Here is a 27,704-nt window from a genome sequence, read left to right on the forward strand (position 1 = left end):
AATGCTAAAGTGCAGACCATGTAATGAGCGTGTGCATTGCTTTTCCTCTACTCCCTGGGGATGGCTGATCAATATCTGAACAACTGCTCAGAACACTCATTCCGAGGCTGTGCTGTAGAAGCTGCTAATACAAGTGCTTCAATGACGATTAATTCTATCAATATTGAAGGACTTGTTAACTAGCATAAGAGATGCTCAAAATGTGTTTTCACCTGTGAATGAACAAACAAATCTGTTCCTGCATGGAAATTTAATAGCAGCCTGGGACTCTGGGAGGACTTAGATTATCGTATTTCAGTAGTTACCTCTAGGGATCTTCTCTTCCAAAGAACAACGAGTACCTAAGAGATCAGAGAGCTGCCAGGCACAGATTTTCCATGAATAGATTTTGTAATTTTGAATAGTCACTTGCTGGATGTGTGTACTACTTGGGGTTCTTCTGAGAAGAAGAGATAGATTAATGCCGCAGATATTTTTGGGGATACTCATTATTGGGGGGAGTTCTAGAAGAGGGAGGAAGAACCTGTGATGAAAAACAGGGAAGAAAGACTTCAGGTACCAGTGGAGTTCCAAGGAAGTTTCAGCGAGACCAATGGAGGTCTTACTCCAGACTCCCACACACAAGAATGTCCTATTAGAATCCAGCTGCAGCTCAGGCCACAAAATAATACTTGCAGTAAGTAGCCTTCCCTCATTCATGCTGACAGACACCCTACTGAGACCATCTGTGAGTAGCTAGCTAACAGATCTAACCACTTCCAGCTGCCAGATCTCTCATCTAGGGACATAAGCTTACATGAAACAGAATATTGGTGGACACATGTCCTGCTCTTTTATCCCTTCCCTGCTTCCTGAAAGGAAATCCAAGATCCTGGGCAGAGGTTTGTTCTGTGAAACCACCACCATCTTTAGAAAACATAGAAAAAAATACATAGTTCCTGATTCCTTTCCTCTCCTTAATGCCTATCTCTGGTGCTGGAGCCTGAACTCTCCTCAGATCCCTTGTCATGCTGTCCTCTTTTCATCCCTCTTTCCGTGGCATTGATAACTATTCTAATAAACTATGGACCACCACAATGCATCTCAGTGCCCTCTTGAACCCCCTCATTGGAGGTTTTTGAGTGGAGTATTAGGGGAGAGTAGCCATGAATGAGTTCCCGTGTGTGTGTGTGTGTGTGTGTTTGTGTGTGTGTGTGTGTGTGTGTATGAAAAGAATGTGATGGTTACAAATAACTATGAAATGTAATCTGGAATTGGAGATATATAGCTCTGTGGTTAAGAGTACTTGCTGCTCTTGAAGAAGACCTGAGTTCACTTAACACCACCCATGTATAACTACAGCTCCATGGCATCAGACATCCTCTTTTGGCATTGGCAGACATGCACTGGCATGTCCACATAGCCACACTTGGGTACACACATATACACATAATTAAAAATTTTTAAATAATGATGATGATCTGGTTATAAAATGGCCACATTGAATTGACTCTATTCTCAATAAACAGTTGAACTGGCCAGTTTTAAGGAATATGTCAAATATGTTGACAGAGTTAGAGTAAAAATTAAAACTTTACCTGTTGACACTATCATTATTTGAGACTTACTTTCTTCCTATTAGGCCTTTGGACTCTAAATCTCCTCCCATCAATCATTAACTAAACAAATTAGTGATTCTTTTACAGTCATATCTTATGTAGGCGTTTTCTTAGTTGAGGCTCCCTCCTCTCTGATGATTCTAGTATATGTCGGGTTGACATACAACTAGCCAAGTACACCTAACAACAGGCAGTCAGTGGCCAGAGGAACATAAAGTCCTCTTGATTGATACTGTGTGTCAGCAACAATGGGAATAAGAGCTGTTTGCTGAAGAGGAGATAAGGAAATGTCTACAAGATGGGAACTGTGAGGCAAGAGGAAATAGGCGAATAAGAGTCTAAATTCCAGAAGCCTTGAGACATGCACTGCACTTCTCATGTGAATTTAGATGACTGCTGAAGCTGACCTAAAGTCCACTCTAAGAGCAAAGGTCAGCACAGCTCGTATACCACTTATAATTGGTGCAGCCACAATGTACATATGGGAGGAAAATATGTGCCAGCACGAGTAAAATGTTAGTATTGTTTACTGGCCTAATAGGATTATGGCTTGATTTTGTTGGATTCTAATTTTTCTTGACCACCCCCTTTCTTCTTTTTGTGCTTTCTGATTTTCTTCAATAAAGCACAAACTGGCATGGAGGAAGAAAAATGATTTACGTAATTGCTTGTTTCCCGGAATTAGAGTGAGCATTAGCTAAGTAAAGTGTTTGTTTTCAGCAGTTTCCAACATAATTGGTCAATTACGAAAGAATTTTCTGGCGCTGGTCAATCTACCCTGCAACCCTCAGACCTGTTTTGCTGTTAATTTATCATTGTAGGCATTTTTAGGAGGCACTAGCAAGACATAGTAGAAGGTTCAGCTAGGATCATTCCCACAGCCGTAGATGAGGCTGTCTAGCTATTTCCCCGAAAAGCCTTTGGCCAAGGTCATTTCTACTTTATAATGAGGGCTAAGATAAAAACATTATCCAATAAAAGCTGCATTCAAGATTGATTGCGTTAGAACTTTATAATTTTATCATCATCGTTTATTATTATTATTATTATTATTATTATTATTATTATTATTATTATGTGTGCATATGTGTATAAGTGAGGACACACATCACACAGCATACCCATGGAGGGGAGAAGACAACTTTCAGAACTCAGTTCTGTCCTTCTATTCTGGGTTTCTGGATTCTGGGAATGGAACTCAGGTCATCGGGCTTGAAGAGCAATCAGTGGTGACTACGGGATGATCTCTCCAGCCCAAACTTTCTAATTTCCATAAGAAGCAATCTCCCTGCAACCTAAGCTGTTTCTCTTATGGAATTCTATGGGTAGACCTCTGCAGCCATGTAAAAGAATGAAGTGCCTACCCCATGGCTGGGATGTCAAGACATTCTCTCCAACAGCCATCACTACTCCTTTTGCCGACTTAACTTCTCAAGTCTGTAGATGCCGCATAATTCAGCAATAGCTGGCGGGTAGACGCTTACTGAAAGGCAATCCAGAACAGGCCTACCTGTTAAGCAAATATCTCACTAAATGAACGCCACATCCTATCTGCAGTCTCAATGTAGGCTCCTGTGGTACTGTTAGGTTGGATCCTGCTAAGTTAGACCACTGGCTGTATAACCAGGCAATATCTCCCTAAAATGAAGCAAAGGCGGCCTTTCTTCTGGGTAGATCCTGCCACCACCCAGGCACATGGTATGATAATGGGAAAAAGGACTGGATTCAGTTTCTACTCACCCTACAAGCCCAGTGACTGAGAAGGATGTTCAACCCGAATAATTGTTCAGGGAAACCGTGACTTGAGCATTTTGAAAACCCTGCCTTAGCCACAGGGGGCCATCCTGTCAGCAGGCCATGCTGCAGCCTTCAGTCTGCGCTCACTCCATTTCTCTCCAGACAGATTTATTGAAGAAAAAATTATTTAGTTATTTAGTAGACTAAAGTTTTCTAGCTTTTCTGGATTTCCTAGGGACACTTGATTTAAAAAGATTTGGGGTGGGGGAAGGGATTGACATAAGGTTACTACATTTCACTTGAAAAGCAATGTAAGACTTAAATTATATAATTTACTAAGCGCAGTAAATCCAGAAGAAAAGATTTTTTTTTTCAGGATATAAAGAAAGTGTGCCTACTGAGTAGAAGAATTGGGGCGTGTTTGACCCGACCCAGCGTACACTGCTGGGCCCCTCTCTGCCTTTCTCAGTGCACACAGCTTCTACATGGTGTTTTCAGTCCATCTAGCTGTGTCTCCTGTTCTCTTAACCTGGTTGATGTCTGTTGTTTCTCAGGTGTCTGACTAGGGAGCCTGGGAAGCATTCTACGAGATGCTAAAAAACATTTACTTTTTCCTCAAATTACCTTAAAACAAAGTACATCTGGCTGTATGAGCCAGAAGAACATATTCTCTTCTTTTGTTGGACAGTAAAAAATTTTACAAGTTATTCCTGCCTTGGTCCTGTGTCTATACCTTTAGGTACATAACAGAAACTATGTGGACTTCCTTTCTCTGCTTGCTCTTTCATCTCTGCCTCCCCACTTAATTTTTTCATCCTTTATTAGAAGCAGTTCAACGTTGTTTCAAATGCTTTTCCCCAAAGCTGTGGTGTGTAAATAAATAAATAAAAGCCTAATAAATGTAATAGCTCACCTGTTCCGGAAATAAAATGCTGACATTTCAAATGTTCCTTGTTGTAAAGGTTAGATGATTAAACGTATTCCTTTTCTGCTGCCTCAGATTATTCAAATAAACATCAACCTCATGCAAACTACACAAACCAGATCAGGCTTCTGAGCACAGGTAGCTTTGAGGGACAGATAGATATTTGAAATCAGGAGAAAGGAAAACACAGGTATAGCATTCTAGTTTAAAAACAAACAACCTTAAGAAAGCCACCAAATCTATTTATGCATATTACCTGCCCTTTTTAAATACCAAGAAATCCAGCTGCCAGCCAAGTTATTTTTCATAAACATTAGCGAAGCACAAGACTGTTGCTTCCTGAACCTATGCAGACCTGCCGTTAGCACTCTTAAACCATCAGACTGGCTCTCTCAAGCTATGTAAATAACACTTAAAACTGAACCAAATCTCAATTAAGCCTCAAATTCCACGTTATTTTCTAACAAAGAAGACTTAGCCCCAAACACACAGAGACTGATAATGCCTATTTGCCTTAATTCCTCCTCTAAGACATATCGCCCGCAGTATCTGATATTGCTTTGTTATCTAGAGAAAAGCTCAAAAGGGAAAGTTCCCACCATAAGATAAAACATCTGAATTTTGTCTAATAGCTCATCTGTCTAAACATACCAGAAACCTCCGAGCAGATACAAAACCTCTCAGAGTCCCAGCCACCACCATCCTCTCACATCCATGCTAAAGGAAGTGTGGCAGGAGTTAAAGACCTACCCAGGGCCACACAGAAAGGGAGCCACAGTCCAGGCTCTCTCCACAACTACAGCAGAGAGGCTGGCTAAAGGATCTAGTGGCAAAGGAGAGGTTAACAGCTCAGGGAGAAATTAGCATTGGTTCTTGGCACATGCTGAAGCATTTTGTGTAGTGGGGGATCATCTTTGTTATCATCTTTGAGTATTTCCCAGCTGCTGATGCCCTTGTCTCCAAAGGCACAGAGCACACCCAATCAGTATGCACACCACTTTTATGGAACAGCCAGTATTCAGTGCTGAGCTGGAGGCCCTTCTGAGGGCAGGGAACACACCCCTGGCACACACTTGATGAGCTACCTTGAATTTAGTCTAATTCCACAGGGCAAGAGCCCCTGATAAAAGGCTTAATGTGAGCACAAAAGCACCATTTTCAACCCATCTGGGAAAATAAAAGCACTTGCTCCTCTGGAGAGGCAAAAAGAAGCCTTGGCACAGAGCCTGGCTTCTTGCTTGGTAGATGCAGCAACTTTTGTATTCGATGAGTTGAGGAAAAATAATCCCGACTTTGAGCCTCAGTCTCATTAGACAGCGAGGACAGCTGAGTATTGTTGCCAGGTGAAGAGCAGGAGTTTTAGGGTCAGATGTGTTTCTGACTTTCAGCTTCAAAATTTACTAGATGACCAACGATACCATTCATTAAGTGTAAGCTGTTTTATTTGCAGTGATAATGCAGACGTAGAGGGGTGACAGGTACCAGTAGCTGTTTTAATTCTTAGGACAACCTAATAGGATTTTGACTTACTTTATAATGAATGTTTAATATCAGTTCCCAGGCTACACCTTCTGCCACTCTTTTGATGCTTCCCAGCTTATCTTCTTCCAGGAGTAAACAGGTACAGGAGAAAGGAGAAAGGAACTACAAGTACAAGAGGCTACCCTGGGGATGCTCAGAACAAATCTTCCCTTTCTGGTCAACTGTCCTTACTCCATCTTGTCTGTATTGTACTCCTCTAATAAGATCTGCTAACTGTCATTTTATGAAGAAGAAAGAAAAGATTGATGATCATTACCATTATTATCATTGTTGTTGTCATCACTGTCATCATCAATATTTAGGTCACAGTTTTGGTGGCCAAAATTTCAAACTTGAGCAACCCTAGCTATTCAGCTCCTGATGAGGGACTGCCAGCTAGGACACAACAAGTCATGATAAAGCAATGACACATGTGGCAGGAGCAATGAAAGGCCCTCCAAATAGTACATGCCAAGGAGATCACATGATGAGGTTTTTTGAATGAAAAACACTGTCTTATATGCCCATAGGGTTAAACACTTGTCGCTCTATTAGTGGAATCATTTGAGGAGGTTGTGGACTCTTTAGTAGACGAAACCTTCATGGGAAATATTGTCCCTGGGGCACTTTTGCTGCTTTGTGTTTGCTTTAAGATTAGATGTGATCTTTCAGATTCTTCCTCTGGCCCCCTGGCTCCATGTCTCCCTGCCATTGCGGACTCTGCCTCTGGAACTATAAGCCAAAATAATTCTCCCTTCTACAAGTTGCTTCTGGTTATAGTGACATCACAGCAATAGAAAACAACAATTGATAACAACAAAACAGACCCCCCCAAACCTAAACCTAAGGCATATAGCAAAAGTAGAAGCAGGAGAAGCCAGGTTTGTTGATTGACAACCTGCTCTACTAGGAATGAATCCACTTCTGCTAGACTTAACCATCTTTAGGAGAGCAGCATTATCCTACACCTTCAAAGATGTCATAACCAAATTATCAATTGCAGGTCACCTTTTAATGTCTCATCACCTTCCAACAGCCCTCCAAAGAGGAGAGGGGTGTGAAGGACCAAACTTGTTGTACATGAATGTGCCCAGTGACAGAAGAGCAAGCCTCAGGAAATGAGATTGAAGACTCTTTGTTTCTCAAGGGACAACATAGGACCATGGATATTGTGTCACAGAAACAGATTCAGCTGATGGCTATTCCTGGCCCATTTTATTTCCTCACTTTCTTAACATCTTTCTCTGCATTGATAAAGGCATAATTGTTAGCGCAAGCTGTACAGCTAACTTGTTAGTATCAAGATGAAACCCAGAGATAAAGCCCAACCTGTGCCCATCCAGAGGAGTCCAGCAGAAGCATGGTGTCCTCTGCACCGAAGTGTGGCTAGACTTAGGCTGGAAACAATCGAGCTCAGAAGAGAAAGTGAGGCTTCCTCTGTGGAACAACTAGGCTTTCTCATAAATAATTGAGTTATGCAAGTTAAGGAAGATTTAGCCAGAGTTTGAAGAAAACCCTTCATAACCATGCAAAGAGCTATGAAAAGAAGTGGCTCCCAAATGCTCAACCTCATTTCCTCACCAGTAAATTAGGACCAATGTGTTCAAGGTCTCAGAGCTTAATTTCTATGTGCAGTCAGATTTGAATCTGCATTAAGTCAGGTTATTTTTTTAACCACTCTGTGGCCATTCTTTACCCTACACATGAAGGCAGACTATACTCAGGTGGTTTGAACACATGTGACCCCACATATATGTGTACATGTGGCCAGCCCTTGTGCATGACTTTAACCGACCTGCCCACTTCTCCCTGCAGCCACACTCTAGTAACCAGTTCCAGGAAAGACTCCAGTCAACTGACTACATACTCATGTACTTTGTTTGAGAGCAAGCCCCAACCTACAGGTTCAAAAAGCAAGGAGAGGGGGAAAAATCACAATAATTCTCTCATCAGTCTCCCCAGTGTATCACACACAACCCAGAATCAAGGAGAAGGTTATGTCCTCAGCAGTGCTGGAAGGGAATGGGTGAGTGATTCTCATCCCTCCTCCTGGTAAATGGGCCTCAAATACACTACCACAAAAGAAAAAAATCCGCTTGGGTTCACACAGTCGTTGTGGTGAATTTTCCAACGGTGCAGCTCTGTTTAGCTGTTTCTGTTATTCCTGGTTCTACTCCCACTAAATTGCAAGTCCTATTTGCATTTCCACAAGACTACACATGCTAGCCTTTTTCCAAAAAAGGAGAACTATGATTCAACTCTGAGAATGCCTGGCTTCATATAATTATCTTAGAGTCTGGATTTCTAGCCTTGCATCAGACTCCATTTCTAATTGCCAACCAGACATTTGCACTGCTGAAAACTCTATACTCAACTGGCCAAAAAGCACAGCGTTGTTGTTCTACCATAAAAATCTAGCCTCTGTACACCTTCTTCATTTTGGTAAGTATATTATTTTTCTCTTCCCCATGAACAAACACGTAGAGGAATAATGTAAAGGAGGTGTTTACTTGGCTCCTAGGCTTTGTCCTCTACCTCTCACAGCATCCTATCCTGCCATCGTATGATGAATCCATCAATGGACCAATCCACTCCCTATGACAGAGCCCTCATGATCTGATCATTTGGTACAGTCTCACAGAATCCCCCAGAGGTACACTTCACTAATAATCCCGTCGTCATTTCTTATACCATCGATGTTAAGTATCTTAGTAAGCTTCCCTTTCTCTTCGATTCTAAAACTTTGAAATTTCTGCCAAGTGTTCATTCCCCTGGATGTCTGCCTGCCGTTGCCTTCACTGTCACATTTCTTTTCAGACTGTTGGGAATTGACACTCCTAGCCTCTATTTATGCATCTCGTCAGATTAATAGATTTTCTCTATTTCCTCTGGAGACACACTGTAAGCTCAGGTTTTCTAGTAGCAGAGGCAGAGATGTGGATTGACACAGAGGGATCACAGAGAAGACTGAACTTTCAAAAGTGGGTTATAAAGAAAGGAGGAAGCAATGCAGAGAACACTGAGAAGCCTGGAAGGCTAGGCTTGGCTAAAGTCTGGTCTCTGACTAAGAAGCACTGAAGGCTGAATTGCACCACAGCCTTGCTTTTCCCAGCAGTGAGAGTAGGTTTTGCACTGGGCATGGTGGCACACACCTGTAAGCACTCAGGGAGGCAGAGGCACTCAGATCTCTGTGAGTTTGAGGCCAGCCAGGTCCACAAAGTGAGTCCAAGATAGCTGAAGCTACACAGAGAAACTCTGAAAAGAAAAAGAAAAGAAAGAGTATGTTTGTTCCTCTAAGTATATCAGTTGTTGCTTAGGGTTTAACCCTGGTCAGAGGGCGTAGCTCCCCAGGCAGCTCCGAGCTGGGGCGGGTGCATCACGAACCATTAGCAGTAAACACACACAGAGTCCGGATGCACCAGCCAGATTTGTGTAGAGCATAGCAGGGACTACTGCTCATGCAAACACTTAACAGATGACACATCGAGTAGTAACAAGGTCAGGCCTGGAAATAGCAACATCCACGAGCTTGCTTTGTTTGTTGAGTTTATGTTTTTCATGAAGGAGTGAGTAAAATTATGCAGTCATTATCAGTAACAAGAAGCAGCCACAGGCCTAGAAGGGCGGTCAAAGAAGAAGCTGGTAGTAACAGGAGGGCCTCCGTTGCACTCTAAAAGCATTGAGGTTCAGAAGAAAGGTAGCCTCTGCCAGGACACACCACCAAGTAAAACTTGGGAAGAAGGGTCTGGTTTCTTCACTCCCCTCTGACTTCCAATTTTCTGCCTATGTCTCCCATTAGCTGAATCTATACAGTCGTCATAGAGAAAGGGATTCTGGAAAAATGTGGCTCTTTCTGCATGACAGCAGAGTAGGAGAGGGCAGAAAAGACAAGAGCCGATCGGTGGTGGTAACACCACGACTCTGGTTCGTGAAGGTGCTTCTGCTCACCCTCAGCAAGTTGCATGCTTCCCCGGGAACTGGGTGACATCCATTTTTCCCCCTCTGTTCTATAGAATTAACCAGTTTGGGGACATATATATCTCCTTAGATTAAAATAGAAGTAATCACATTTATGTCACGTCCCACTTAGTGCAATCAAATTATATGTACCATGTGTTGTTTCTCTGGCTCAGATCCTAGCTTCCAAACTGTGCAAAAGACCAATCTTGAAAACTACGCTCCTGCTGATGCCCATTCCCAGCCCCAAAATTAGAACTAAGCAGAGAAATAAGAAAACTCTCAGGCTTTTGAACATGGGGCCAGGGATGGAGGAGATATGGGAAAGGCATGATAGGGGTCCTTGTAAGGACACGCTACATCAGCCAGCAGACATAGACAACAGGGTCAGTCCAGAAAACAGCAGCAGCCATAGGATGTCCCATTCTTTTCAACATTTCACAAGGTACTGAAAAACATTATTGAACGTTGGCCGGGGGTCCACATTTAGCTGGCAGATTTACATGCATCTTTAATTATTACTTTTCGCACTAGAACAGTACTTGGATTACCCAAGAGACAGTTGAGACAAAGACCATCCCAAGAGACTTAACTAAGTGATTAGAGGCTTATTAGGGAAGAGAGAAAGGCAAGCCTTCCAGGTGTTGTTCTCCATCACTTGTGAATTACACAGCTGGGGACAGCTACCACCATGGATTTGCTATGAGTGGAATAATTTCTCAGATCTAGAAGTACTATACAAACTCATTACCCTGTGTCTACTAGGTAAAGTGAAGAAAATCAATTGGATTCTACCAGCATTCTTGACTCTGTATTGCTTTAAAACAACTTGAAAAGTCTGTAAGTTATAACCTTCTATCAATCCTGCAGTGCATTTCGGTGACAAGTACAAGCGCATGCAAAAAATAGTATTTTTTACATAGGTATGTTACACACAGGTAGTGTAACTTTATTTGTGCTGGCAGTGATGACTGAATATGCCTCTTAAATGTTGCATTTAAAAAGTTTCAGTTCTCAAGGAATTTATACACTTGAGAAAATGACATAGAGTGAAATGTAATATCAAGTAGTTACATCTTCCCTAAACCCTCATTCTAAATGGCCTCTCAAGCTGTCAAATCAATCTTGAGATGCACCATAAGGGCATCCAGTTCTATATTTGCTGAGACGAAAAATCAAATCCACAATCATAACAAACAAGCAAATCCATCCTCACTGCCAATATGCATGTGGGATGCGGTTCATTTTCAGTGACTAACAACTTTTGAGAATCAGAATTCAGATCATTATACTGTAAAAATTTCCCTTGAAAAAATCCAAATGAATTACTCTGACTTGCCAAGAAAAAATTTTAAAAATCAACAATTAAGCCAGCTGATTTTTCTAGTAAGAGAAGAACAATATATCATTAATGTCAACAGAATATGATTGATGAAAATAACACAAGTGTGTTAACAGAGTCTTTTGATGAATTTCGCATTTTAAGGTATTTTATCCCTGAAGGCAATTTATAAACCGCATAACTGCTTTTTCTCAGTGTAAGGTTTATTTTTCTTATAAATACCAAAACCATGGAGAAAATACTTCCTTCTGGCTTAGCTAGACTTTCTCTAGAAAAATATGTTTCCTCTGGCTGAGTGAGGTGCAGTTAGTCTGAGGAGCCACAGTTGGTAAGCTACAAAGAAGGAAAAGCAAGACATTGTGAAGTGTTTGAGAGATGGACACAATGAGCAAAGGGCACAGGCCTCAACCTCAGAGTCCCTAATGGCCAAGGCTGGAAATTTTAATTAGCTAAATAAGTTCTAATATTGGATTATAGTGCCACAAATACATGGCAGAATGAATTGCTTCTCTTACTAAATAATTCCATAGAGTACATCTGCATACAAATTCCTTATGGCAAGTAAAGCTTAGCAAATCTCTTCTTGAATGTAGACTGGATTGGTCCCTCACAATGACGGGAGTATGAAAGGGAGGCAATTGTAATTTAATGTGGGAAAGCCTGGCAAACTACTTTGCACAAGCAAGCAGGTTAACGTTACCCATGACAATGCCATACTGTGACCATGTACTGCATTATACATGATGGTGAGAATCCATGACAGTGCCATGATGCAATCATGTGCTACATTGCACATGAGGGTAAGAATCCATGACAATACCATGATGCAATCTTTTACTACATTATACAGGATGGTGAGTGTACCCCACCTGCAAGTATTTTGCCACAAACGCTCAGCCTCATTCTAACTATAAAAAAACTCTATGACAAAGCTACAGTTTGCCTATAAACTACCTAAGTAATCTCTCAAACTGTCGAGGTCAAGAAAAACACTAACAAGACTAAGAAGTTTGAAGTTGAGAGAAGACTGAGAGACAGATCTGCAAAGCATATTGAGGTATCCTGATTGCTTTCTGAAACACCAAAAAAATATTACAGGGAAAACTTATGAAATTCAAACAAAATTGATAGCATAAGCAATATTATTTTTCCATTTGTTAACTTCTTACATTTTCAGGAATGTAACATGAATATCAGATGTGGGGGAACCTGGGAAAAAGTGTATAGAACTTTATTGTTTTCTCTACATACATTTATCCTCAAATGTAAAACTATGTAGAACTCAGAATTAAAATTTAAATAAATAAATAAAACAAATTTAGAATACAGTATAGGTAAACCGATAAACTGCAGTCCTTTCCAGGATAATGAGAAATTGTCCAGACGGCCATATGGAAGCAAGCAGCACTCAGCCTCCTCGCCCTCTCACCAGCTCCTCATCAGCCGTGCCACTCCCTCACCCCTGAGAACCAAACCAACACGACCAACATGTGTGCAACTGCAGACTGGGCTGGCCTCAGGAGAGTAGCAACTCAGCAATAGAAACATGGAACCTTTTCTTCAAAAACACAGCTACAGGAAGACGGGTGAAAAGCAAATCTGGCAATGTTAGAAGACATAATATGCCATGACTGTGCTCCTCCAAGAAGTCCACTCCAGGACAGAATGAGAACTGCAACCATCTCCCACGGGGAAAATTCTACTAGGAAAATTCCTAGGAGGGCTAGGGGAGCTTAAACGGAAGTAAACACAACCTTCCACCCATGCAGTTTAAGAAGAGAAGAGGAGATATACAATAAAATGAACCTGTGCCTGGTAAACCACTCAGGAAGCCTTTGCACCAAAGTCACCTTTTAGAGGGGTCCTGTATCCCTCAGAAATGAGTCTGTCATTAGCAATGCCACTTAGCTTGGAAGTGGAATAAATCACTGAGCCTCGGCAACAGCTGATGTGTCCAGGACACAAGGATGGCGACAGATCCAGAAAGCAATAAATGAGTTGCCAGCTACTGATTCTTCAGCCTGACATCTGACCTCCATTTCATGGCTGTCCAAACTAACCAAGTTGTGTTTTCATAGGAAGTTCAAAGAAGGTTTAGTATTAGTAAGATTTATAAAAGTGATTTGCCACCTTGGGTACAAGTCTCATGAGCCTCTTTAAGTTGCTTTGTCTTAATTGTTTTGTTAATCAACTGTAATTGTGAGACACTTACAAGTCATTTGTACTTAGGGCCAAAGCCATTTCTCTGAACATGACTTCAGAGCTAAGCTGGCTAGCCATACACCTGGAGAGCCTGGCTCTTCCTCATATTTCTGGAGTGAAATGAAACACTTTATTGCAGGGCCTGGTATGGAGGCATCCTGAACTGTCATCAAAGGGACTGGATGAAGAAGTCTGGAATATAGGATAGTTTACCTGTGCATGCTAAATCTGCATGTATAAGTGTATATGGATGTATATGCACACATTACTTGATGTGATTTAGGGCAAGTCTGTGGAGGTCAAAGGAGAACTTTAGGTGTGTCCGTTCCTTCCAGATAAGGACTTTCTGTTGATTTTCTACTTGTGTTTCAGGCTAACTGGCCTGCAAGTTTCTGGGCATTGTCTCCTCTTTGCCTGTTGTCTGCCACTAGACTATTGGAATTATGGATGGTAGAACTACATCTCTGGCTTTCTTTTACGTGGGTTCTAGGGATTTAAGAACAAGATTTCATGTGGTAAAACTTGGTGGAAAGGAAACAATAGGTCTGGCAGATGAATGCCTTCTCTGTCCCTCATTCTCATGGACTATTCTGAGGCACAGCTCCCTGTTCAGGCTCTAGAAATGTCCATCACGCTCAGTGAATGTAACCGTGTGCCACTAAAGTTTCCAAATCTCTTCTGCTTTGCTCATGAACATGAGAACCCATGTCTCACAGAGCTACCAATCCTGCCTCACCTCTACCTCCTTACTGCTTCCTTCTGCATGAAAGCCCAATATTGTGATCCTTGCCTCAAGGTCATTTTTTTTTGAGAAAACACAAGGTTATAATTGAACAGCTTATAACCGAAAACCAATCATCTAAATATGTGCAGAAAAACTAACAGTGTGCAAAAATAATTATCATTACCCATATTATGAAAAAAATACATTTTAATACGATAAAGGCTAAATCTTTAAAAACTAAAACAAAGTTCTAAAAGGGATTTAATAGAAATGCTATAGGTCAAGGACATAGAATCAGACATGAGTCTGAGTTGGGCAGCGAATGTAACAACTCACCAGAACAAATGACTTGGGCCGAGGCGTACCTCATCAGTATAGCCCTTAGCTGACAGAGTGGTTTAACCTTGAGAATCTGGTGGGGACTGAGGGGTCGAGTTGACACATGATGCACATAAACTCAGTTAGGCACATGGGCACATAAATAAAACAATAATCATAAAAGAAAGGTTAAGCCGGGCATGGTGGCACACGCCTTTAGTCCCAGTACTCCAGAGCCAGAGGCAGGCAGATCTCTGTTTGCCTTGTATACAAAATGAGTCCAGAATAGAGAATAATTTTTTTGTCTCACAAAACCAAAAAATAAAAAGGAGGAGTACACACCAGAATCAAGAAGGGGCAAGCGAAAATTTTTCTATGGAATTTTCAGAAGGACTATGTGGCCCACTGAACCTAGATTGCAGACATGAGGGCTTTAAAACTGTAAAACAATGTGCTCATTATTTTACCTAGCATGTTTGTAAGGGTCCTAGAAACTTAATATAGTACATAAGTTTGGAAAGTAATAGATTTTTTCTTTCTAAAGTATAGGGTAGCCTTAAACAAGAGGGAACATGGCATATACTTCTATACCTCAAACTGGAGGACATAAGACACAGTCCTAATAAAATGCCTTAGACACACAATAACCCATTGAAATGGTCTAACCACATGAATGTGATTTTTCAGTTCAAAAAGTCAATCTATCGAATGAAAACTACCCACTGCTTAATGTCCACCCAAAGCAAATAATTCAGGCTAAAAATAATGGGGATATAACACATTTATCCCTCAGAAAGTCCTGGTATATGTGATGAGAGCAGTTATTGTTATCATTGTGAGGTACAAAGTCTCAAATGCAGTGCCAGAAACAACTAAGCAGAAATTTATCATTTGGATACTGTATCAAGCAGATTTTGACTATTCTGAGCAAAGATAACCATATTCTATAAAAGGAATAGACATTATGGGTAGCAAGACTGGAACGTAATGGAAAAAACTATAGACAACCAGACAAGGAAAAAACACAAGCCTAACAAAATAGTATGACAAGAGAAGATTGAAGAGTCAAGAAAATAATAATTTTAATGGTAACCAATATGAGTACAAAACTTGGAAAGCATAGAAGACATCCCAATGGAAGCCATTCTTAGCTTTATGAATTCAGATGAGTAGAATCAATATGGTTAATCCTTAGAACAGAAAGATGTACCTTGAAGTAAAAGGACTGTCAAATGGAGCATCTGATACAAGAATAAAATAGAAATATCACTTGAAATGAAAACAAAGTCAAATCCTTTTACCCAAAATAAGTCCACCTTCCAGTAAAAGTCGATTTAGCCAGCATGTTCAGGAGCAACACAAATACTAATTAAGTATTTATTTGAACATCAAATAAAAAAAAGGAAGAAAGAACTGTATTTCTTTGGGAGAAAAAGGAAAAAAATAACCTTTGTTTCTACACAGAAGACAGGGGGGGATGCTGCTTCTGGGACTATTACTTCATGCTGTTTTTGTAGCTGGAGCAAGCATCAGGAAGAAAAAAGCAGCATACTAAAGAACTAGTTAGGAAATGAATTCATCACCTTTCCTGCCTTTATTGACCTCGGTGTACAGTATCTTTAAGGAGGCCTCAGAAAACTAGGAGCAGACATTGTCTTAAAGTTGTAGCCACTTCTGAAAATTCTGTGTGACAAGGAAGCACTAAGGATGCTACTGTGACTTACACTAAGGACAGGAACTTGAAAAAGGATTGGAATTTAAAGGCAAGACAAAGGATGCACAGGAAGGCCTTCTTACTTGCCTTGAATCGAATGAACACCATTGGTTGTCAGAACCCAGGACTCCCCACCAGGAACCCGAACAAATCAAAGTAAAAGTGGCAAGGGAAAAAGTTATGTCAGATGGTTCACAAAGTGTCTATGTCTGTCAGCATTCTATCAGTAAAACAGTGGATGGGAGGCTGAATTCGGGAGACTGAAATATTTATAGGTTTCTAGTTACTCTAGTGTTGACACCTGCAGATCTGTTATGAAATAAATAACCATACTCAAACAGGAAGACGAAGCGATTGCACAAGTTTACACTCCCACCAGCAGTGGAGGAGGGTTCCCCTTTCTCCACATCCTCTCCAGCAAGTGCTGTCTCTTGAGTTTTTGATCTTGGCCATTCTGATGGGTGTAGGGTGAAATCTCAGTGCCGTTTTGATTTACATTTCCCTGATGACTAAGGATGTTGAACATTTCTTTAAGCGTTTCTCTGCCATTTGATATTCTTCTATCGAGAACTCTCTGTGTAGCTCTGTACCCCATTTTTTAATTGGATTACTTGATTTGTTGTTTTTTAACTTCTTGAGTTCTCTCCCTCTCTGTCTCTCTCTCCTCTCCCTGCCTCTCCCTCCCTCTCCCCCTCTCTGTCCCTCTTCCCCTCCTTCTTCCTGTGTCTCTCCCTTCCTCTCCCCTCTCCCTGCCTCTCTCTCTCTCTCTCTCTCTCACACACACACACACACACACACACACACATATACACACACAGTTTAAAAATAAAGTAAATCTTTTAATTAAAAAACACACATTATAAAAGGAAATGGAGCCAGGGAGTTGACTCAGCAGGTAAGGAGTCTTCTGCCAACCAAGCCTGACCACCTGGGTTGGATCCCTAGGATTATTCCCAAACCCTATATAGATAAATACAAAATATTCCTATTGAAATCAAAAGTCCTCAAATACTTTTTTTTTTTTTTAGCTGCTCCAAAGGCATATCCTAGCTTTTATATTTAAAGGGCCTGGACCACAGAGTCAATATAAAAACACAAAAAGTCCCATCAGTTTAATAACAATAAAAAAAACCCCAAAATGGAAAACTGGGGGCAAGGAAAGTGACCTCTGGGCAGGGGCATAGGGATCCCTGCTCACAGCACCAGGCCTGGCTGCAGGGTCCCCTGGTATTGCTGTTGCTACGAGGTTGGGGGTCAGCGACTGTGCTGTGGAAGCCGCGGCCATCTGAGTCAGGACCCTTACTTCTTCTGAGGTGTGCTCAGCTTCTGCATGCCCGGGGCCTTGTCCAGCAGGCCAGGGATGAAGGGCTCAGCGGGTTTGTAACAGTCAACTAACAGCTCCTTGACTCTAGCAGCCCGGGTGTCATCACTTTCCATGTCCAAGAGTTCATCCACATCCATGTGGAGCTCCGGATCTCCAGGCTGAGGCGGCGCTTCCATAGCTCCTTGCGGTCCTACTTGACGGTGACCTTCCCTTGCCATCTCACCAGGCCCCTCCCTGCGCTGCCGCCTCCCAGCTGCCTGCCAGGCTGGCGCCTGGCCACTGTCTCCGCGCCGGGGCAGCTGCAGCATGCGGAGCCCCCGGCTTCCTCAAATACCTTTTTAAACAAGCATTCTTTAGCCCTGTCTTCTCTATCTTTTCAGAAAACTAGGACTTCTCATTTTTGTTGTTTTTCTTTTTAAAATATATCAGTAACATTCACCATACCAACTTTTTCTTATTCGTTTTATGTGTAATATATATTATATATACACACATATATATGTGTGTTCAATTGATTTAAAAGTTGATGAAAGTAAAGTGTCAAGTAAAAACAATATGCATTTGATTTAATCATGCCTGACTCTAGTGTCTAGATATAAACAAAACAAAACAAAACAAAAAACCACTTTACCTTGGTTAGAAATCCATATCTTCCAGTCAAATGCTAGGCAATCTGTAGGAGATGGCAATGGTGACAAGGTTCAATGGTGACTGCACCAAGGGCTCCCTTCTTGGGACCCCGCCCAGCTCCCAGTCACTTTGATTCCAAAGTTCAGATACCAACAGTGATGTCACAGGTAGTAAAGGGGCATAGTTGACATCTACAGGGTTGCATTTTGTTTCTCCTCCTATGTGGGTCACCCAGCCGGGTAAAAGAATGACACAGTATCAGAACAACACAACTTCCTATGCTAGGCCGCTTGATAAACTGCATGTCTATTGCAGATCTGACTAGCTTGCTGCACAATGGTAAAGAAAATCACTCGCAGTTTGGTGACTCATGATTCTAGGTAAAGGAACCCCAATCTTATCTCATGTCTTCTGCACCTATAATCTTTAATGCTGTCCTGGTTGCTGGACTACACAAGCTGAGCAAATAGCTTCAAACAAAGCCTTATTTATAATTTTTTTTTCTTTCAGCTCCAACTCAACAAGAGCCCTGTCTCAGTCAGAGTTTTGTTGCTTTGAAGAGACTCTGTGACCAAGGCAACTTATAAAGGCAAATATTTAAATGAGGCTGGCTTACAGTTTCAGAAGTTCAGTCCATTATCATCATGTCAGGAAGCTTGGTGCTGGAGGAGCCACAAGTTCTACATCTTGATTGGAAGGCAGCCAGCAGGAGACTGGAACTCCACAGTGTTTGAGCACAGGAAGCCTCAAAGCCCACAGCGGCACACCTCTTCCAGCAAGGCCACACCTCCTCCCAATGCCACTCCCTCTGGGCCAAGCTGTCAAACACAGAGTCTGTGGGGGCAGTTCCTGTTCAAATCAGAATAAGGACTTAGCACTGTACTTTCTCTAAGCCAGCGGTTCTCAACCTTCCTAACGCTGTGACCCTTTGACACAGATTCTCATGTTGTGGTAGCCCCGGACACTGTTATTTTGCTACTGTTAGGAATCATAGTGTAACAATCTGCTATGCAGTATATCTGATATGTGATCCCCGAAAGGGTCATGACCCACAGGTTGAGAAACATTTCTCTATGCTCTCTCTGCTATCACATCAAGGATAGCTATAATTCTTTCTCTCAGACTCCCCCCGCCCCTGTGTGTGTGTGTGTGTGTCCTCTAGTATCACATGTATGCATCTCCACAGTATATAAGAGTAGCCATGATCCCTCATTCCTGTGTCCTGGGCAGCTAGCATTGTGTAACAGCACTTACCACGGGGGATGGATGCACTTGCTTGTTGACCGCGTAGAGAAAAAGTCACAAAAGCTACAAAGTGAACCAAGAAAAGGTATGAGGACAGGCAGCAGGGGGTCTCCTATTCCCATCAAGCTTTAGTTCTCTTTTCACCCAACTTTGTGTATCATTCGCTCCCCCCATCCCCACATGTCACACAGGAGAGAAGACAGGTGCGTTTGGGAAACTCCTCCCCTCTTCTTATCCATCTTGGAGGCATCTGTCCTAAACCTTCCATTGCCAACTGAATACTGACTTAGAAGTCCCCAAATCCCCAGTCACCCAGTCCAACTTTTATCATACTTTAGTAAGATCTATTAGGACACAAGATCAAACTGAGACCTCCTTGAAGGCAGCAGACAATCCTGGCCTCCACCTCTGAACCCTTGAGAACCATGTAGTTTCTGATACATCACAGCCACTCTTGAGTTACTTTAGGGGAACAACTAAGATCCTGAAGTATTAAAGTATAGACACAGGGGGAACACACTTTCATGGAATCTCAAAATAGAAGAACCTGACACTCTTTGAAGGTGTTTGAAGTTTTAGAATGAAATACTGTCTGAATCCAGAGATATTTGGTATGCAGAGATTGTTCTCACTCATGCTAAAAACAGAAGTCAGGTTTTTAAAAATACCAGTGACTGGGAGATAAGTCAGCAGGAAACGTCACAGGAACTATACATCTAAGCCAGTGCTGAAGCCTGGGTCAGCAGCTTCAGGGTTTGTGCCTTTTCTTTGTGAGGTGTTTGCCACAACCACCCCAGTAAAAGGTACCGGAAAAGAAGTTGATGAGTCACTGGGGAACAAGATAAGGGAAGCCTGTAGGGTCACAGCTTGCAGAAGTTCAGTTGTTAGTCCCTGAAAGCCCATTATCATTTCAAACATCAGTTTGAATGAGTAAGAAGCTCCTTAATCCCTTCAAGAGGTGCCATATGGAATATTGTTAACTGTGATTATATCTGTAATGCGTACACACCTATACCTATCCTCCAGAGGAGAATTTATAATAGCATTGGTGTTTAACCTTCATTAAATATACAAAAATTATGTAGGAATTAAAGCATAACTGCCATGCGACTCGAGGAGGCAAGGGCAGCTGCTGGTTGATATCTCAGAGATCAAAACCGGCTGAAATTAATAATGCAACTGGAAGCTTGCAATTGTCAGAAAAAGAAAAGGCAGAATAAAGTGAATTTGGAGTCTACAGCTGAAGAGGGGAGACATGACTAAAATGTAGATCCTAAATGGGTTTGAGGTTTACCAGACATTGTATTCTTCTTATATTAGCTATTTAAAGAGTATGTATCAATTAATATTAATTCTAGCAAGAAACATCCTCCTAACAGTCCAATTGATAAAAAACAAACAAACAAACAAACAAACAAAAAAAAACCCCTGATGTGTTACAGTTACCCATCTGTTTCCCAAATGCTAACTGTTATTACTTATGAATAATCTCTGTTCTGGCCCATTGCTGTTTTGGAACTGCCACATCATTGCAAGGGTTTTCATGACCTCCATGCACTCTCTGATCTCTTCCCTATTTTCTACGTATATCTAAGGTCTGCAATACCCTTAGAAACTTTCAAGTTCGTACTGCCTGCCTGTCAACATTTCACAATGCTCTTTGGGGGAACAGTGAACTGGCCAGCCAAGGATTTTCCTTCCTCTTTCGGGATGAAGAAATAAGACTGAGAAAGCATGACACCCATAATGAGTAACTGTTAGTGTTTGCTTGGCATTGTATTAGATATCTTCATGCCCCAGTCATATTCCCTCCACCCGAGTGTTTGTTCTGCCCATTATTGAGTTGACTAGCTCCCCTGGAATCCCTGACATCGAATCTCAGCTGCAGTATGGCTGTCCTGCCTCTTGTCCCATGCATTCTTTACTTTGTAGCAAGTCTCCTGAAAAAAAAATAACATTGGTTGAAGTTAGTCTCAGAAAAGACTCCTGGGCCCAGATTTTTTTGGTTCTGTTGCTCTCCTGTAGAGCGCCTGTCCCTTCCAGGTCTTTCTATCTCCCCCTTCTTTCATAAGATTCCCTGCACTCTGCCGAAAGTTTGGCTATGAGTCTCAGCATCTGCTTTGATACCTTGCTGGGTAGAGTCTTTCAAAAGCCTTCTGTGGGAACAGCCTTACCAGGCCACAGAGGAAGACAATGCAGCCAGTCCTGATGAGACCTGATAGGCTGGGGTCAGAGAGAAGAGGAGGAGGACCTCCTATATCAGTGGACTGGGAGAGGGGCATGGGAGGAGATGAAGGAAGGAGGATGGGATTGGGAGGGGATGAGCAAGGGAGCTACAGCTAGGATACAAAGTGAATAAAGTGTAATTTATAACAAAAATACATTTACAAAAAAAAAAAAGAAAGCTAAAACTAAAAGAGAGAAGGAGGAAACTGAGAAATGGATTGCTGGATTGGAGAAAAAAAAAGATAACATTGATAGCTCTGCTGTTAATGTTAGCCTATAGGGGTCAGACCACTCCTCATTTTGTGTCTCTAGTCGACAATCCTCAAGGGTATTCTTCACGATTCCCCACCAGGAATAGGTCCTTAATGCCCTGGATGGAAAGTCAACTCAGCAGCACACCCTTGGATTAAGTCTCCCTCCATCCTGTCTCTTTTCAGGATCTCTCTCTCTCTCTTTTCCCTGGGTTCACTTCCAAAAAGGCTATGCTTATATGAAATATGTATTCTTTCCATGTTTCTTGGAGTACCCTCATTGAAAATAGGATACAAACATATTCTTTTGACTTCCCGAACCATTTTTCTTATTACCCTAGAAATCACCAGACCTAAAGTTCAATACTTATTATATCCATTTCCAACCTCAGACAAGGCTATAAGATTTAATATTTGAATACAAGTATTTAATCTCTTTATGCCTTTCATGCTTTGTATAAATCAGGTGCCTAGCTCTAGAAAACTGTGGTTACCTTTAAGGCAAGGGTTCCCTAAGAAGAAGAATACATATGTAAAGCAGAGCCTGTCTGCAGGAAACTCAAGATAGTTGGAGTAGCTATCTTTACCCAGTGACATTTCAGTCTGTAGAACTTCCTGGCAGGCTCCTTTTCATCCCGAGTTTTCTAATAAGAAGGCAGACTTTTATTCTTATGGCTTCTTATTTTAGACGTGTGGATGGCTTATTTTAAGCAGCCTCATCGAACAGAGAAGACATAAAAATATCTTTATAGATCTAAGGCTTATAATAGAAATAGCATCAATATTTACCAGCTGTAATTACATATACACATGTGTATTTATTGAGATTTGCCCTTCAAGGATTTATTGGCGGGGCATGGGCACTCAGAGTTGTTTGCTTCTTGTACAAAAAGGATACTGAGAAAATTAAAAGAAGCCTCCGAGGTGAAATGCATTGATATCAGCATGCTGTATAGCATCGGACTGAGAAAAACTGACTGCGATTCTTGAGTCAGAAAGGATAGATTTAAACATAATAGCCCACGAGGAATTCTTCTATTCACTACACTGGCTATCGGATTAGACGGTCATACTACTTCTGAGATAAGAGCTCCTAACGGTCACTTTATGCATTTGACAGAGAAATATGAAGGGATGTAAACACTGCTGTGCTTATTCCAAAAGACTGAGAAGTAGAGTGTGAAGGTCTGCACGTAAGGAAACATGGCTTCTGCGTCTCAGATCACTTAACTAAGGTGTTTGTCACTCTATTCTACAATTTTCCTCAAAGAAATATATCCGATCTGTGTATCCAGTAAGTCCTCTTTTTTTTCAAAGCAAGTGTAAAATACAGACCTTCTATCAGTAACTACTCCGTGAAATTGGCACTGGCACTGACCATGTATGTGATTAGTAACTTGGTACAAAATAACTTGACAGAAACATGTAATTGCAGTTGAGAGTTTGCTGTTTGGTTGTAGTTTCTTATAGTTTGACTGCACCTTACCAGAGCATAAACATAATAGCAAGTCATTTTACTTGAAAAGAGAAAAGTAGGACATAAAACTCATAATTACTTTCAACTCTTTAGGGATAAATATATTTTGGAATTTTTGTTTATCTGTCTGTTTGTTTGACAGTGACCTGACCGGAACTGAACCCTGGGTCTTGGGCTTTACTGAACTCTATCTCCAGTCCTCTTTTCACTTTGATACAGGGTTTCACTAAGTTTCCAAGGCTGACTTTGACTTACTCAAGGAGCCTACGCAGGTCTTGAACCTGTGATCCTCCTGCCTCAGCTTATGAAATAGCTGAAGTTATAGGTCTGTGCTGCTGGATCCATCGACACTTGCTTTGAAAGAAAAATTATTTCTACTTTTTTTTTTCTCTGTAGCTGCTTGGGGATCTGCAGCCATCACAAACAATATGGCAATTATGAGGTACAGATAAGTTGATTACCAAACAACTACCTCATAGGAAACAAATGATTGTTGATGGCCTTTCCCACAGGACGGCAACAATACCAAAGACAGTAATTTTAGGAACACAAGTTAAAATGTGTAAGACCAGCCCAGATTTCATCTTTGAATTTGGATTAGGAACTCCTTTTTGGTGGTGGTCTTTGACGTTATTTATGATTGGCTACTTGGATTGTGAAAAGAAAAATGGAAGCAAGCACTGACTTTGCAAGGTCTGACTTGTGTGGGAAGAAAGACCTTCAAGGAAACAGTGAGAAGAATGCAGAGTTAGAATGAAGGGTGTCCAGGGGACTGCAGAGGCCATTGCTGGTACTCTATCACTAAGCAAAAATGAAGATTCTATGATGACTTTCTTCATGGTAATTGCGCAAAACACATCATTACAAGATTAGTAAACTACAAAAACACAATTTAAAAATTGATCTTAGGCTGGAGAGGTAGCTCAGTGTATAAAGTGCTTGCCTCATAAGCATAAGGAGCTGGGTTGCCTCTCCAGAATCTACATAGAAAAACTGGTTTGGGGCAGCAGTGCATATGCTTGTGATGTGAAGGCTAGGGAGGCAGAGACATTCAGATCCTTGGAGCTTCCTGGCCGTCCAGCTTGGCCAAAGTCGTGGATTACAGAACAGTGAAAGACTCCATTTCTGAAACTGGTAGCCCGCACTTAGATAATAACATATAAGGTTAATTTCTGGACTCCTTACATACTTGCTCATTAATACACACACACTCTCTCTCACACACACACACACACAGCCCTTGAACCTTCATGTGATTTACTAAGAAAATGAAATTCTTTTATTTCTGTGAGTCTATTCTTCAACTGATTTCAAATTCTATTGCAGTATAAGTTCTCATACTTATCCCGGCTTTCTTTAAGTCTCCAACATTATTATTAAAATTTAATTGCTGTTTTCATGAATATTATGGCAAAGGTAAAGTTGTGATAGCACTCTCATCAGTTTAATTTAAGTCCTACAGACTGGACTGTCACTAGTCACTAGCAATATATACTCAGAAAAGGACCAGACAGTCAGAAAGTGAATAGTAGACATTACAAATGGCTTCCAGTCAGCTTTAAATCAGACAGATGAACAATGGGAATCAACAGGATCCAGCAGGATCAACAGTGGAAAAATCTTTCCAACTCAAATTAAGTCTAAGGTGTCAAGTAGTGGCAGACAGGGTGGACTTTATTGGATGTGCATTATGAAGTCTTCATTCTGGGGGAAATTACATACTTGCTCTAGAAACAGGGCAATTATGGGAAATGTTAATGAATACTTTCGCACAAAAGAAGTGTCAAAATAGCAAAGTGGGATTGGATTTTATGAAGAGGTTAATTTCTCAAGTCAGCAAAATATTCACAATGTCAGAACTACTTCTGAAACTTCTTTGTGAAAATCTCTTCTTACAAAATGACCAGACAGAAGCAGGAGAGTCTATATATTTAAAAAAAAATACTATTTTCTTTAAGGAATATATGGATACAATACACTTACATGTATTTATGCAATTTGGGGTAAATATAAAATGATTCATTGAGGCTTTATCAAAGGATCTTGGTGTTATTCGTCCATTGTCCCTTCTCCTGTTGTATTGACCTACCCCATCTTCTCCAACTGGAGACTCTTCCTTTTTATTCCATTCCAACTTCCTCTCACCTGTATCCTGCTATTCCCCTCCCCCAAGTCCCCCTGACCTATGGCCCCTTTATATTTCACTGGTTTTTGTGGTTATTCTTCATGTATACTCACAAGTGAGGAATTGGATCTGGAGACAAAAGAGAGCATGGGACATTTGTTTTTCTGGGTCTGAGTTATCCCATTCAATATAATTTTTTAGGTCTATTCATTTACCTGAAAATTTTATGATTTCATCTTTATTTACAGCTGAATAGTATTCCATTGTGTATTCATACCATGTTTTCATTATTCATTCATCAACTGAAGGACATGTTAGGTGGTTTCCATGTTCTGGCTCTTGTGCTCTTGTGCATAGGGTGGCAATGAACATCTCTGAGCAAGTACCTGTGGATAAGGATGTCAAATCTTTTGGGCATATGCCTAGGTATGGTATAGTTAGTTAGTTGGTTCTAGTTAAGATTAAATATAAGGTATATATGTGCATATATATATATGTGCATATGTACATATGTGTTATATGTTATACATGTATATATATATATAACACATATATACATTTTTAATACATACATACATACATACATACATATATGTATATATATAAAGGTTAAGCCACTTGAGCTGACAATGCTTCCTATATAATAACCATAGGGGAACAGAAACCTCAGTACCAGGCATGAGAACATCTTTCAAATGATCGGTCAGGGTAGTTCAAGTGATTCCCAAAGCCATATACTACAGATGTAGCTGTGGTTGCCTGTTAGGAGCTGAGAGTTAGACCCTACTGATGAGGATACTACACACTTAGAACACAGGACTTTCATGACTAGAGATGGATCAGACTTGAAAGCCTCCTTCCTGTGGTCTAATTCCCATGGTTCCAGATAATCCTATGAAGGCTTCCAAGAGAGGGAAGCATTTAAATAGTCCTACCGGGCTGTAACGTCTATGAACCAGGGCAATTACCAGAGTGACAAGATATAAGAGAGGAGCAATAAGTGACACCTGCTTGTCTGTGGAAACCAACAGCTGTTTAGTTGGACTTAAGGCCCACTCACAGGAGGAAAATCAGAGCTGGAAACCTAGCCAGTTTTCTGGCTAGGACTTGGACCTTAGAAAAGAATCTAGTACTGCCTCTTTATTAGACCAGCATAATTCCTAAATATATTCTAAATCTTATCTTTATACCCACAAGTCAATATAGCTTCCAGCCTTTACCAAACAAGTCTCTCTTTATAGCAAATGGAAACCATTACAGAAAACCACAACTGGATACAATGCAGAGGTCAACTGATCCCAGAAAGCCCAGCCAATAAATACAACAACATCATAACTCCTGCATCTGAGGCTCAGGGGGTGTTGTGGAAGAGAGAGTAGAAATCTTATAAGAGCCAGAACACCAGGAAGTCTTTCTGAAATGGTCTTTCCCAGATATCGCAGCAGAGACAAGACCAGAACAATCAATGGCAGTACCAATGAACATGTTAGCCTAGAAGTCAGAAAAGTTTCAGGGTTCCCAAGCCTCAACTGAGAACTACAGGCAAATGATGACTGCTGGGAAAAGAAGAATTAGATTCTTCAAGGGAAGGGATGAGCCTCTTTATTGGTTGTCCAGTGCAGAGCGGTCAGTTCTGAAACCATTTACACACAAATAACAAAAACAGACCCAAAAAGTTGCATTTATCTCTATATGTGCATATGCATACATATATGCATACATACATGCTTTCATACATACATACACACATAGGTGTGTGTGTGTGTGTGTGTGTGTGTGTGTGGCGATAATGAAGAAAAAGAGGCTATTGACTTCAAAGTAGCAAGGACATAGGAGGGGTTGGAAGAAGGGTATCTGGGAAGGACTGGAGGGAAGAAAGTGATGTGATATTATTTCAAAAAAAATTACTATTTTCTCAAGTGAAGACATGATGTAGTAGGCTTGCATTTAGGGGCCATGCAGTACCAAAATATCTACTTTAAAAGCAGTACAACCCTAATTACTATGAAATGATGTCACTCAAAATTGTTCAGTGTGATCTTTAGGAAAAAAAAGAATCTCAGAACACGGCGTGGTGCCAATTGCCTCAAAGACAGTTACGGTTTTCTTTACAGATGAAAATGACAGCGGATGTCATCCCTTACACCAAACTCTGGGTCTGTGATAACAGGCCGTCGCTCCGTGGGAGGCAGCGACAAGGACGTGCTGACCTGCAGGATAAACAGAAGACCCCGCGGAACGCTGCAACTGGACCTATCAGAGCTAGGACTCTAGGTCAGCACTCTCATCACTCTGCCGAGTCTCAAGTCGTCATTCGAATCATCGACTCAGCTTCAGAATTGAGGATCCTCTGACACAGGACGAGGTCAAAAGTCTTAGGCCAGTTTT

The 27,704-nt window shown here is 41.1% G+C and overlaps 2 protein-coding genes across 21 annotated transcripts in view; both read right to left on the reverse strand.

Annotated features, from left to right (window-relative positions):
• Hhla2 (HHLA2 member of B7 family) overlaps nt 1–18,769 on the reverse strand; it is a 143,211-nt gene extending 124,442 nt beyond the window's left edge. For 6 of the 20 annotated variants that reach the window (XR_009586996.1, XR_009586992.1, XR_009586995.1 and 3 more), the window contains exons 1-2: nt 18,609–18,769; nt 17,994–18,210 (exon numbers count right to left, since the gene is read on the reverse strand). The gene's annotated coding sequence lies outside the window, so the exon portion shown is untranslated. The remainder of the gene's footprint in view (nt 1–17,993; nt 18,211–18,608) is intronic. The other 14 variants (XR_009586989.1, XR_009586987.1, XR_009586994.1 and 11 more) reach the window with 7 other exon arrangements.
• On the reverse strand, nt 17,057–17,981 carry LOC110564068 (protein phosphatase 1 regulatory subunit 14B-like). The gene has a single exon (XM_060370508.1). The coding sequence runs from the start codon at nt 17,668–17,670 to the stop codon at nt 17,338–17,340; it is 333 nt and encodes a 110-aa protein (XP_060226491.1). The 5' UTR covers nt 17,671–17,981; the 3' UTR covers nt 17,057–17,337.
• Nucleotides 18,770–27,704: the final 8,935 nt, after the last annotated feature.

Source organism: Meriones unguiculatus, chromosome 17 (genome assembly GCF_030254825.1).
Source record: "Meriones unguiculatus strain TT.TT164.6M chromosome 17, Bangor_MerUng_6.1, whole genome shotgun sequence".
NCBI lineage: Eukaryota > Metazoa > Chordata > Mammalia > Rodentia > Muridae > Meriones > Meriones unguiculatus.

Excerpts from the sequence above, each read along its gene's own strand:
- LOC110564068 (XM_060370508.1), bottom strand. The coding sequence starts at position 17,670 with ATGCTGCAGCTGCCCCGGCGCGGAGACAGTGGCCAGGCGCCAGCCTGG.